The 12,500-nt window shown below is 41.0% G+C and overlaps 1 protein-coding gene across 1 annotated transcript in view; it reads left to right on the top strand.

Annotated features, from left to right (window-relative positions):
- LOC128611940 (SH3 and multiple ankyrin repeat domains protein 1) overlaps window positions 1–12,500 on the top strand; it is a 46,883-nt gene that overhangs the window by 20,923 nt on the left and 13,460 nt on the right. Inside the window, exons 15-18 of the mRNA XM_053631861.1 lie at window positions 9,734–9,816; window positions 10,108–10,232; window positions 11,470–11,605; window positions 11,698–11,781. Coding sequence (XP_053487836.1) covers window positions 9,734–9,816; window positions 10,108–10,232; window positions 11,470–11,605; window positions 11,698–11,781 — 428 coding nt within the window. The remainder of the gene's footprint in view (window positions 1–9,733; window positions 9,817–10,107; window positions 10,233–11,469; window positions 11,606–11,697; window positions 11,782–12,500) is intronic.

The raw sequence follows: 12,500 nt of genomic DNA, 5'->3' as shown, positions 1-12,500 counted from the left end.
CCTCAGTAATCTCAATGATCTTTAGTCTGCACCATGTGGGACATCCTCCGCAGCAGCATGTGACTTCCAATTGATGAGAACTCCAACCAGAAGTAAAACATCAGGATGGATCAGACAGGTCCGGAGATCTGAAGGGGTCAGGTTCACTGGCATCTCAGGAGTATCATGTGCAGCTCAACAGAAAGAGTGTGTGTGTGTGGGGGGGGGGGGGGGGGGTGGAGAGAGAGAAAGATTATTAGGTATGGTTATTGTCCTGTAATGGTTAAGGATAATGTACTGTGCGTGAGTGAAAGCAGGGACTCCTGCAAGACTAGCTATGACATCAGAACTAAAAGGGAGAACCAGAAGGGAGCACAGACATGAGGACTCCCTGGGACATAATGCAGCCAGACACTCCACCATCAACACATCTAGGTGAAGGTGTGAAAGTGGGGGGTGAACATCCCAGTTCACCACAACACTATACCTGTGATCCTCTAGATCTGCTCCTTTACCTACGAAAAAAACTATTCACAACAAGCTTGAGTAAACAAATATGTTTTCAGCCTGGACTTAAACACTGAGACTGTGTCTTGAGTCCCGAACACTAATTGGAAGACTGTTCCATAACTGTGGGGATTTGTAAGAGAAAGTTCTTGCCCCTGCTGTAGTCACTTCACTATTCCAGGTATCAACAAATAGCCTGCATCTTTTGATGGAAGTAGGCGTGGCGTATCATAAAAGACCAAAAGTGCTCTCAGGTACTGTGGCGTGACACCATTCAGTGCTTTATAAGTTAATAATAGGATTTTATAATCAATGTGAAATTTCACTGGGAGCCAATACAGTGTGGATAAGATCGGGGTAATATGGTCGTATCTTCTGGGTCTAGTTAGGACTCTAGCAGCTGCATTCTGGACTAACTGGAGTACAAACTGATACCGATCGGTCAAATAAGACCTGAGCCAGGAGAGGACTGTTCCCTTAATGCCAACAACATTTTCTAATCTATCAAGGAGAATAGTATGATCTATAGTATCAAAAGCTGCACTAAGGTCAAGTAACACAAGCAACGATACACAACCCTGATCAGAGGTCAGTAGTAGGTCATTTACTACTTTAACTAACGCTGTCTCTGTGCTATGATGAGGTCTAAAACCTGACTGATACATTTCATGAATGATGTTCCTATGTAAGTACAAGCATAGCTGCTGTGTACAACCTTTTCTAAGATCTTGGTGATGAAGGGGAGATTTGATATAGGTCTATAGCTGGACAGTTGAGAGGGGACAAGGTCAGGTTTTTTAATCAGGAGTTTAATAACTGCTAATTTAAGTGATTTAGGTACATAACCAGTGCTAAGGGAAGAGTTTATTATATTTAGAATTGGTTCAATTACTCCAGGACAAATCTGTTTAAAGAAACATGTAGGTACAGGATCTAGTATGCAAGTTGATGATTTTGCTGAAGAGATTAATGAAGCTAGTTTGGTCTCTCTAAGGGGAGTAAAACATTCTAAACATTGATCTGATATTGCTATATTATCATCTATAGGGTTAGTTATAATACTGTCTGGTTTTAATTTAATAGCCTGAATTTCACATCTAATATTTTCAACTTTACCAATGAAAAAATCCATGAAATCTTCGCTGCTATGTAATGATTGTGTGTTTCTTTCTGTAGTGGTTTTGTTTCTAGTTAATTTTGCTACTGTGTTGAATAGAAATCTAGAATTGTTTTTGTTAACTTCTATTAAGGTGGAGAGATAGACTTTTCTAGCATCACTAAGAGATTTTCCATAGTTCAGGAGGCTCTCCTTCCATGCTATTTGAAATGCTACCAATTTGGTTTGACGCCATTTACGTTCTAATTGTCGAGTGGTCTGTTTTAAGGTGTGTGTGTGATGGTTATACCAGGGTGCTAGCTGTTTCTCTCTATTTATTTTCTTTGTAAGTGGAGCTACCTTTTCTAGCATGTAGCGGAGCATTGACTCTAAGCATTCAGTCGTCTGATCAAGTTCTTTGAGATCAGACGGTGATCCAGTCATAGCTGGGAGGTTATTGATAAAACTTGGTGCAGTAGCTGACGTGAATGTACATTTTACACGGTAGCGAGGCAAGGTGGAAATATTATGATCAATATGCAATTTAAAGAGATGAGATGATGATCTGAGACAACTTCAAACTGTGGAAATGTTACTATATTCTCTATATTTAATCTGTATGTTAGTATCAGGTCAAGAGTGTGACCATCATTATGAGCGGGTCCTATTACATTCTGATTGACACCTACTGAATTTAGAATAGACACATCCGCTGTTCTCAGAGGGTCTTATGGGTTATCAAAATAAATATTAAAGTCACCAACAATTAAAGCTTTGTCTAGAGAAACAACCAGGTTTAAGATAAAATCTGCAAATTCACCAAAAGGAATTCAGAATATGGTCCTGGGGTCTTTAAATAATAATTAGAGGAATCGACTCGGTAGATTTATTTTTTGTTGCTGTATGTTATACTAGTATAAAGAACTTCAGAAGAGTTGAGCTTATGACGAGGTTTGTGTGAGGTCTAGATTATCATTATAAATGAGTGAGACTCCTCCCCCTCTGCCAGTCAGACGAGGCTGATGTATATAACTGTGTACTCATCAGGTTTAATCCATATCGCTGTTAAACACATTATATTAAACTCCTGATAATAGATCAGTAAGTGCTTTAGATGCAAGAGATCTAATATTTAACATGCAATTCTGGAATATTGCTAACCCGTATTCTGGAATATTGTTAAGCTGTAGCTCTGGAATATTGTTCAAGTTCAAGTTCAAGTGACTTTATTGTCATTTCAATCATATACAGCTGGTACAGTACACAATGAAATAAATCACTGTTCCTCCAGGAACATGCTGCTACAAAACACACTAACTACATGAGACACAGAACTATATAAGATCTACACATTTTTACATAAAGTGCACATGCAGACGTGTGCTAACAACACAGGACAGTACAATACTACTAAAACAGGACAATAAGTACATTAAGTGACAGTGTAGTACTGAACAGTACACAGTGTTAGTGTGGAAGTGTCTGATATAACAGGTAGTGCAGAAGAAAGGTGCCAAGGAGTAACGATATAATTTAAAAATGGTATAAATGTAAACATAACATGCTAAGACTGAGTATTCAGCAGATTAGCTTATACCAAATATAAACATAGCAGTTATAGTGGTAGCAGCCAGGTAAAGTGCATATAAAGACAATAAATTAAATACTTTTTTTAAAAATAATACAGTAGCAGCAAAAATGCAACGGTGTCAATGCAGGAATGTGCAAATATTGCAATGGGAGTGGGATGGTGTTCAGTTCAGAGTGTATGTGTGTGTGTGTGTGTGTGTCAGTCCAGTCTCTGTGTGTGGTGTGTGAGGGGCGAGTGGGGTGTGTGTGAGGGGTGTGGGGTGTGTGAGGGGTGTGAGGTGTGTGTGAGAAGTGTGTGAGTGGTGTGAGGTGTGTCTGAGGAGTGTGAGGTGTGTGTGAGGGGTGTGTGAGGTCCTCCACAATGCTGGTGGCTTTGCGGATACAGCGTGTTGTGTAAATGTCTGTGATGGGGGGAGAGATACCCCGATGATCTTCTCAGCTGTCCTCACTAAACGCTGCAGGGTCTTGCGATCCGATGAGGTGCAATTTCCGAACAACACAGTGATGCAGCTGCTCAGGATGCTCTCAATAGTTCCTCTGTAGAATGTGGTGAGGATGAGGGGTGGGAGATGGGTTTTTTCAGCCTTCGCAGAAAGTGGAGACACTGCTGGTCTTTCTTGGTTATGGAGCTGGTGTTGAGGGCCCACGTGAGGTTCTCTGTCAGGTGAACACCAAGGAATTTGGTGCTCTTGACGATCTCCACGGAGGAGCCATTGATGTTCAGTGGAGAGTAGATGCTCTGTGCTCTCCTGAAGTCAACAACCATCTCTTTTGTTTTGTCCACATTCAGAGACAGGTTGTTGGCTCTGCACCAGTCCGTTAATCACTGCACCTCCTCTCTGTGTGCTGACTCGTCACTGATGAGACCCACCACAGTTGTGTCATCGGTGAACTTGATGATGTGATTGGAGGTGTGAGTTGCTGCACAGTCAGGAGTCAGCAGAGTGAACAGAAGTGGACTGAGCACACAGCCCTGAGGGACCCCCGTGCTCAGTGTGGTGGTGCTGGAGATGTTGTTCCCAATTCGGACTGACTGAGGTCTCCCAGTCAGGAAGTCCAGGATCCAGTTGTTAAGCTGTAGCTCTACAGAATCATTATCCTGTAGTTCTGGAAAACTGTTAGCTTTAGTTCTGGAATGTCATTAACCTGTAATTCTGGAATTTTGTTTACCTGAAGCTCTGCAGAATCATTATCCTGTAGTTCTGGAATATCATGTTTATCAGAAATGAACAAGCCAGAGGTGATGGTGTCAAGGAATAACTCCCTAAGGCAACATGAAGAAACCTTGAGAGGAACCAGACTCAAAAGTAAACCCATCCTCATCTGGCTGACACCGGATAGTGTGATTATGTGTCATTACTCATACACAGCTGCATACTATAACCTCCAACAGTAATGAGTGTGTTGAAAGGATCTTAAGTATAAGCATCAGTGTCATTGTTGATTTCAGTAGAGTTTTAGCTTTAAGTCTTTAATATCTAAGTGAAGTTATCCGCTGTATAAGGTATAAGACTTAAACTGAGTGTAAACTGTTTTTTAGCATGTGCAGTCATTAGGCTATTAGGGTCATGGATGTGTTTGGGGGATCAGGATCATGTTTGGAGGGTCACAGTGGTGTTTGGAGGGTCACTGTAATGTTTGGAGGATCACAATCATGTTTGGAGGGTCACTGTAATGTTTGGAGAATTACAATCATGTTTGGAGGGTCACTGTAATGTTTGGAGAATTACAATCATGTTTGGAGGGTCACTGTAATGTTTGGAGAATTACAATCATGTTTGGAGGGTCACTGTAATGTTTGGAGGGTCACTGTAATGTTTGGAGGGTCAGTGTAATGTTTGGAGGGTCACTGTGGTGTTTGTAGGATCACAATCATGTTTGGAGGGTCACTGTAATGTTTGGAGTCAGTGTAATGTTTGGAGGGTCAGTGTAATGTTTGGAGAATCACAATCATGTTTGGAGGGTCACTGTAGTGTTTGGAGGATCATGGTTGTGTTTAGAGGATCATGGTTGTGTTTAGAGGATCATGGTTGTGTTTGGAGGGTCACTGTAGTGTTTGGAGGATCATGATTGTGTTTGGAGGATCATGGTTGTGTTTGAAAGATCATGGTTGTGTTTGGTGGATCATGGTTGTGTTTGGAGGATCATGGTTGTTTTTGGAGGGTCACTGTAGTGTTTTGAGGATCATGATTGTGTTTGGAGGATCATGATTGTGTTTGGAGGATCATGGTTGTGTTTGAAAGATCATGGTTGTGTTTGGTGGATCATGGTTGTGTTTGGAGGATCATGGTTCTTTTTGGAGGGTCACTGTAGTGTTTGGAGGATCATGGTTGTGTTTAGAGGATCATAGTTGTGTTTAGAGGATCATGGTTGTGTTTCGTGGATCATGGTTGTGTTTGGAGAATCATGGTTGTGTTTAGAGGATCATGGTTATGTTTGCAGGATCATGGTTGTGTTTAGAGGATCATGGTTGTGTTTAGAGGATCATGGATGTGTTTCGTGGATCATGGTTGTGTTTGGAGAATCATGGTTGTGTTTAGAGGATCATGGTTATGTTTGCAGGATCATGGTTGTGTTTAGAGGATCATGGTTGTGTTTCAAGGATCATGGTTGTGTTTGGCGGATCATGGCCATTCTAACTAGCTGGAATATGTGAAGAAAATATTTTCACTGTGTACCAGTATGTGTAAATGTTGCTCTGAATAATATAATTGCTCTGAATCCTTCTCAGTGCTGCAGAACCTACCACTGCAGTCCCACTTCTCTGTCTTCAAACACTTCTCTCATTAATGGTACACAGCAGTAACAATAACAAAAAGGCTGCTGGGAAAATTCTAATTAACAACCTCAAAAGTGAGTGAATGTGTAAATAACCTGTTCTGGCTGTACTTTATTTGTTTATTTACTAAGAAATAAGTAAGGAATCATTGTTACCATCTCAAAGTTTCCACATAAAATACCACAGACATTTGCCAATGATTAAGATTTTTTTTATTCAAGAACAGAATGTCATATGTTTATCTGTATTTAGGTGCGTTTAATGTTCATCACACAAGTTAGTTTCTGTTCTCACTTAGTGTCTTATAGCAGCTGTAAACACTCGTTCCCTCAACAGCCTCTGTTCTTTCTCTCTCTAAATAAGAAAATAATTGTAGTGTGTGTGTAGGTGAGAAACAGTAAAGAAGTGTAAACTCTGTGATGAAGATGTGGGAAAACTTAATGTTACAGCTTTACCTCTGACTGTTACACAGCGCTGACACTGGAGACTCTTTCCATACATCTTACATAAACATCTCCTTACAGAAGACTTCACCATGTCAATGATTGCACATTTTTTAAACTGTTTATGTGGCACATCAGCTGTACACGTCCCTGTGAAGGAGCCGTTACTATAGCAACGATAACCTATCAGAACGAGCATGTTAATATAAACCTGCGCTACTGTCAGAGCCGCTGTAATAGAAAACTAATCAACACCTTCTGAGCAGAACATTGATATATTTTGGTTGTTTTCTGAGTTAAACTGCTGTGTAAATCTGACTGTATTATTCTGCAACGTGGCAGAGTGCAGAGTTCAGTCTCTCAGCGTTACCGTGATATTTCTCACTCTGTCTCTTTTTCTTTATCCAACTTTCTTAATTAAATGTTCCATAAATTGCACTGAAATTAAACTGCCACCAGCAACAGTGTAAAGAAGTGATAGCTGACTTATAGATTTTATGTCTTCTGTTTGTTATTTACATTTTATATCACATGGAGGACCGATAATCCCTAGTTCACATGGAAATGTTCACACAGTTTAAAAATATAAAAAGTTGCATATATTATTATATGTATATAGTAATAATTGTCTGTGCTTCTTGGAATGTCTGCATTTATATATTATATTAACTTCATATAAAGATACATATTTACAGATTTCACTATTTCACTATTGTTTCACATGTTGTGAATGAAACTAGACATGTTCTTAAATTCAGAATGAAATCCCCAGGCTGAGAGAAGGATGGTGAATGTTTGGTAAATGAGTCAATCTAAAGCCTAGTTTTGCTTCATAAAAATATTTCCCATCATGTTGACTTATTATTGTGATTACTTTAGTACATTTGTGCACGTAGATCTTCACAGCCTCTCTGAGTGAGTCTGTAATGACGAAACAAGATGTTTACATGGTAAATGTAGAGGTAGAGTAACTTGGGAGGAGACGGGAATGTCAGGAACATCCACATGCCTGAAATTACACACTGATTACACTTAACATCAAATACACACTGAACTTCCCCTGGGATTTACAGAATGTCTCCTCTAGCACAGGAATAGCACAGGAATCAGTGGCACATGTGGAACCTTCTCATAAACATAAAGCAATGACAAATCCAGGAACTTATACAACTCTTTTAGAGCGGTGTCTATCTTCATCCACACTGTGGTTTATGTGTCAAGTTTGTGGACTTGTGAGCTACAACTGTAGCAGATGAGCACTTTTTTCAAAGGAGAGTGCGTCGAACTAAAACATTGCCATTGTTTTATAGATTCAAAAAACAAAAACAGTGAATTAAACATGTGATCAAATCACCTGCATCCTGCACACACATTACAATTTCATGACCTTGGTTTAGTATCTCGTAGCTTCATTAAGTTGTGCATGAGTAACTGTCAGAGCCCTATATATATATATATATATATATATAATAAAAAGTAAAATACCAGTCTGTGCTGGATCAAGTGCTATTCTATGTGCAGTGGTATAATGAGTGTGGAAGCCACTTATTTGAATTCAAACCAGTGAGGAATGTGATTTGTGATGAAGTGATCATCACCGCTTAGAACGGCAGCACTGGCCCACACATACACTTACCTCATTCACACATATCTCATCCTCCATAGTTCCTGCGGTCAGAGAAGTGGGAGCACACGCACCGCTGATAACACACGGACATATCCTTCACTACTGTCCCATACAGCATCTACCCTCCCACACACACATACACACACAAAAGAGTTTATTTAGATTTTTTATTTTACAACCCCAATTCCAAAAAAGTTGGGACACTGTGTGAAATGTAAATGAAAACAGAACGCAGTGATTTGCGAATCTCATAAATGCGTATATTATTCACAATAGAACATAGAAAACATATCACATGTTTAAACTGAGGAAATGTACTGTTTTAAGGAAAAAATAAGGTAATTTTTAATTTGATGGCCACAACACGTCTCAAAAAAGTTGGGACAGGGCAACAAAAAGCTGGAAAAGTAAGTGTTAGTAAAAAGAAACAGCTGGAGGTTAATTGGGAACAGGTCAGTAACATGACTGGGTATAAAAAGAGGATCTTATGGAGGCGGAGTCTCTCAGAAGTAAAGATGGGCAGAGGTTCACCAATCTGCAAAAAACTGCGTCTACAAATTGTGGAACAATTGTATAAATATAAATATATATTTATATATGTAGATATTTATTTGTTTGTTTATTGTTTGTCTTTGGGTCTTTTGGCTGGTTACTGATTTATGTATTTATTTATTCCCTCCTCACCTGTAAAATACTGCACCACCTCTGGACTTTTCCCTATCACCTGCACACTGTAAATAAATCCCACCTGGCACCTACGTGCTCCTGTGGGTTGAGACATCATTTCACACATTTTGTGTCCTCATGAGCCTCAACACGCCTCTCCACCTGCTGGATCACATGATAATTACAACCTGCACTATTCATGCAGTAATATTTTGGTGATATACAAGACTCCTGCTACATTTATTTCAACACTTGCCATCTTTTCATTCATATGTCATCATATTAGTTTTTTAAATTGACTTTTGATTTGATTTCAGCGTAGACACACCCACACCATTCCTTTGTCCAATACCTAATGCTAAGGATGAAGCATTTCCAGCTTGTTGTCTAGTCTAACACTGGTGATCTGTACAGGATGATGAGAAGATGAACCATGAATCAGATCCAGCTGGTGACTCATAGATCCCTGATTGCTAATTCTTGGTTTATAAAAATAGAGTAGATATGGAACTGTGCAGAACTCAGGATTCATCTCAGTCTGACTCTGTGCTCCAGCTGAACGAATCTCTTCTCTATTTCACAGTTCAATCACCAGATATAATGATCTCTCTCTCTGTTTCTTTCTTTCTTTCTCACTTTCTGTCTGCCTCTCTCTCTTATTATCTCTGCCTCTCTCTCTCTGCTTTTCTCTCTCACTATCTCTGCCTCTCTCTCTCACTATCTCTGCCTCTCTCTCTCTCACTATCTCTGCCTCTCTCTCTCACTATCTCTGCCTCTCTCTCTCTCACTATCTCTGCCTCTCTCTGCCTCTCTCTCTCACTATCTCTGCCTCTCTCTCTCTCTGCCTCTCCCTCACTATCTCTGCCTCTCTTTGTCTCTGTCTCAATATGTCTGCCTCTCTCTCTCAATATCTCTGCCACTCTCTCCCTGCATTTCTTTCTCACTATCTCTGCCTCTCACTCTCTCTCTCTGCTTCTCTCTTTCACTATCACTCCCTCTCTCTCTGCCTCCCTCTCACTATCTCTGCCTCCCTCTCTCTTTCTCAGTGATTACATTATAAAGGAGAAGTCTGTTCTTCTGCAGAAGAAAGAGAATGAGGGCTTTGGCTTCGTGCTCCGAGGAGCTAAAGGTGACGTTCACACACACATGCGCAAACACACACACACACACACACACACACACACACACACACACACACACACATGGTATTCCATCCCTCATTTTTAACATAAAATCTGTTTCATCTGTCTCTCTTTCTGTAATTGTCTGTCTTTTTATCTCTGTCAGTCTCTCTATTTCTTTCTGTCTAAATCTCTCTCTCTCTCTCTCTCTCTCTCTCTCTCTCTTTCTCTCTCTCTCTCACCCACCCCCCTCTCTCTCTCTGACTCACTCTCTCTGTCTCTCCTCTCTCTCTCTCTAGCTCAGACTCCCATTGAGGAGTTCACTCCCACTCCAGCATTTCCAGCTCTTCAGTATCTGGAGTCAGTGGATGAGGGGGGCGTGGCCTGGAGGGCGGGGCTAAGGATGGGTGACTTCCTTATTGAGGTTGTGTGTGTGTGTGTTTGTGTGCGTGTGTGTGTGTGCATGTGTGAGCGCGTGCACTTTCATGCAATTTCACAGTCATTATTATAGGCAGAGCTGCTGCACTCATTAATTAAACACACACACACATTAAACTATCTTCACACCGCATTCATAATTATTTCAAAATAGAAGTGATATATAACAAAAATAACCCCACCCACCACAATAACCCCACCTCTCATTATAACCCCACCCCCACAATAACCCCACTTCTCATTATAACCCCACCCCCACAATAAACCCACTACTCATTATAACCCCACCCCCACAATAACCCCACCTCTCATTATAACCCCACCCCCCACAATAACCCCACCTCTCATTATAACCCCACCCCCACAATAACCCCGCCTCTCATTATAACCCCACCCCCACAATAACCCCACTTCTCATTATAACCCCACCCCCACAATAACCCCACCTCTCATTATAACCCCACTCCCACAATAACCCCACCTCTCATTATAACAGCACCCCCCCACAATAACCCCAACTCTCATTATAACCCCACCCCCACCATAACCCCACCCCCACATTAACTCCACCTCTCATTATAACAGCACCCCCCCACAATAACCCCAACTCTCATTATAACCCTACCCCCTACAATAACCCCACCTCTCATTATAACCCCACCCCTCACAATAACCCCACTTCTCATTATAACCCCACCCCAACAATAACCCTACCTCTCATTATAACCCCACCCCTCACAATAACCCCACCTCTAATTATAACCCCACCCCCACAATAACCCCCTCCTCTCATTATAACCCCACCCCCACAATAACCCCACCTCTCATTATAACCCCACCCCCCAATAACCCCACCTCTCATTATAACTGCACCCCCCACAATAACCCCACCTCTCATTATAACCCCACCCCCACAATAATCCCACCTCTCATTATAACCCCACCCCCACAATAACCCCACCTCTCAATTTAACCCCACCCCTCACAATAACCCCACCTCTCGTTATAACCCCACCTCTCATTATAACTCCACCCGTCACAATAACCCCACCTAACGTTATAACCCCACCTCTCATTATAACTCCGCCCACCACAATAACCCTGACCCTCACAATATCAGCATAACCTCAATTTCATAAAAACAAAATGATCTCTCTCTCTGTCTCACTCTCTCTCTCTGTCTGTCTGTCTGTCTCTCTCTCTCTCTCTCACTCTCTCTGCAGGTGAATGGAATGAATGTGGTTAAAGTTGGCCATAGACAGGTTGTTAATATGATTCGTCAGGGAGGAAACAGCCTAATGATGAAGGTTGTCATGGTAACGCGGAATCCAGAGATTGAGGAGGTGCCCAAGAAAAAAGGTCAGGGGTCATTCTCCAAAACCTTGTTCACAACAACATGTACCATTGCTGTCATTGAGTACTGTGTTTATAAGCATTACTCCCTGTTTCAGCTCCACAGCAGCAGACGAAGAGATTAACCCCACCTGCCATCACACTGCGCTCCAAATCCATGACCTCTGAGCTGGAGGAGATGGGTATACACACACACACACACACACCTCCACACCTCCACATTTTATATTCCTATTGTTAACAATATATTATGGTGTAATGACATCACTGTTTGTTTTCTTCCTGCCACCCTGTCTGGATCCTCAGTGGAAAAAGGTGTGTGTGTGTGTGTGTGTGTGTGTGTGTGTGTGTGTGTGTGTGTTTTCAATTTTATTTGTTTCCTTCACTCTGCTGTTGAATACTATTTTATTATTCTATCAAATACTGATTAGACTAGAGATAAGTGTGTATGTATCAGTATGGAAAATAACACTGAATGCTGAAGTTATACTGTGAGTGGGAGGTTTTTACTTACGTGGGCATGAGCGTATGGACAGATATGAAGCTCATGGGACAAAGAAAGACCATGTTTGTTAACAGCATTAACATGATTGTGTGGTGCACTTCTAGTGTTCTTTCATTCATCCTTAGTAACTGCTTGGTCAGAGTCGTGGTGGTTTACATTAGGATACTAATTTGTTCAAATTTTGGAAAATTGAACCCATTTAATTTGTTAGAAAATATTGCAGACAGGTACAAACAAAAATAATAATTTAATGAGCAAGATTAAAAGCCAGTCCTTCACACATCTCCTAGTTGAGAGTGATTATGAACTGGAGAGATGTAGTTGAGGTTGTGGAACTGTCAGAGCTGCATGCTGACATTGCTGGCATGTTTAATTTCCAAAGAAATGAAGGAAGGA

This window comes from Ictalurus furcatus, chromosome 1 (assembly GCF_023375685.1).
Source record: "Ictalurus furcatus strain D&B chromosome 1, Billie_1.0, whole genome shotgun sequence".
NCBI lineage: Eukaryota > Metazoa > Chordata > Actinopteri > Siluriformes > Ictaluridae > Ictalurus > Ictalurus furcatus.
Note: the sequence above shows the minus strand (reverse complement) of the source record. Positions and strands in the feature narration are given on the sequence as shown.